The sequence below is a fragment of the Octopus bimaculoides genome, chromosome 4, assembly GCF_001194135.2.
Source record: "Octopus bimaculoides isolate UCB-OBI-ISO-001 chromosome 4, ASM119413v2, whole genome shotgun sequence".
NCBI lineage: Eukaryota > Metazoa > Mollusca > Cephalopoda > Octopoda > Octopodidae > Octopus > Octopus bimaculoides.
Window position 1 is genome coordinate 125,498,800 of NC_068984.1, and position 1,091 is coordinate 125,499,890.

Here is a 1,091-nt window from a genome sequence, read left to right on the forward strand (position 1 = left end):
ACATGAAACCATTGGTTGCTTTGCTAGCACACAAATAAAGAATATGCGTGTATATATGTATGCATGCATGCTTGCATATATGTATGTATGTATGTATGTATTATGTATGTATGTGTGCGTGTATGTATGTATGTATGTATGTATGTATGTATGTATGTATTTATGTATGTATTATGCATGTATGTATGTATGTATTATGCATGTATGTATGTATGTATGTATGTATGCAGTTGAAGCTATGAACCATTGATGAAATTTTTGACAATTTTTAGTGCCGAGTGCAAGTGTCAGCAATACTAACACGTACCTGATTTAATCTTCCCACAGACAAGTGACTGTGTTGCTATAACACAAATAAATATGAATATCACTTCATATGAAATCAATACTTACCTGCTGATGGCTGCTTCGTAGGCTTGATCACCAGTTTGTTTCGTGTTGCATATTTAAGTTTTTTCGTTTGTTTAAACCATGTTGGTCTTGGCTTCCATGTCGGTTTCTCTTTCCAAGCAGGCTTCGGTTTAACAGTTATTCTTGGTCGATTTGAACTTCTGTGTCTGCCTGTAACATGTATTCTTCCAATGCTTGACTTCTGTCCCCATGAAATCTCTACCCTGCTCGGACCGTAGGGTTGCAGCACATTTCGTATTGTATTCATCAATGGAGACTTACCCTCGTTGCAAGACCCACTGAAATCGTCCATTTCCAAAGACCATACGAATGCACCAGCAAAATTATTCTTTACAATATTACGTGCCTATAAAAATATATTTAAAATAATATAAATATTGAATGTTGTAATGTTCCGGATTCAGTTCCACTGCGTGGCTAATTGGAGAAATGTCTTTTACGATGGGACCGACCCGACCAAAGAGTGGATTTAGTGCATGAAAACTATAAGAATCCTGTCGCATATGTGTGTATGTGTTTGTGTGTGTGCATCTATATGTGTGTCTTTATGTTTGTGTTTGCCTCCATATTCGCCAAACCTTGCGCCTTCAGATAGGTTATATATATATATATGTGTGTGTGTGTGTGTGTGTGTGTGTGTGTGTGTGTGTGTGTGTGTGTGTGTGTGTGTGTGTGTGTGT

The 1,091-nt window shown here is 37.2% G+C and overlaps 1 protein-coding gene across 1 annotated transcript in view; it reads right to left on the bottom strand.

The window, feature by feature from the left end:
- The window catches only part of LOC106871549 (acidic mammalian chitinase), a 32,625-nt gene that overhangs the window by 910 nt on the left and 30,624 nt on the right, over positions 1–1,091 (bottom strand). Inside the window, exon 9 of the mRNA XM_052967678.1 lies at positions 394–757. Coding sequence (XP_052823638.1) covers positions 394–757 — 364 coding nt within the window. The remainder of the gene's footprint in view (positions 1–393; positions 758–1,091) is intronic.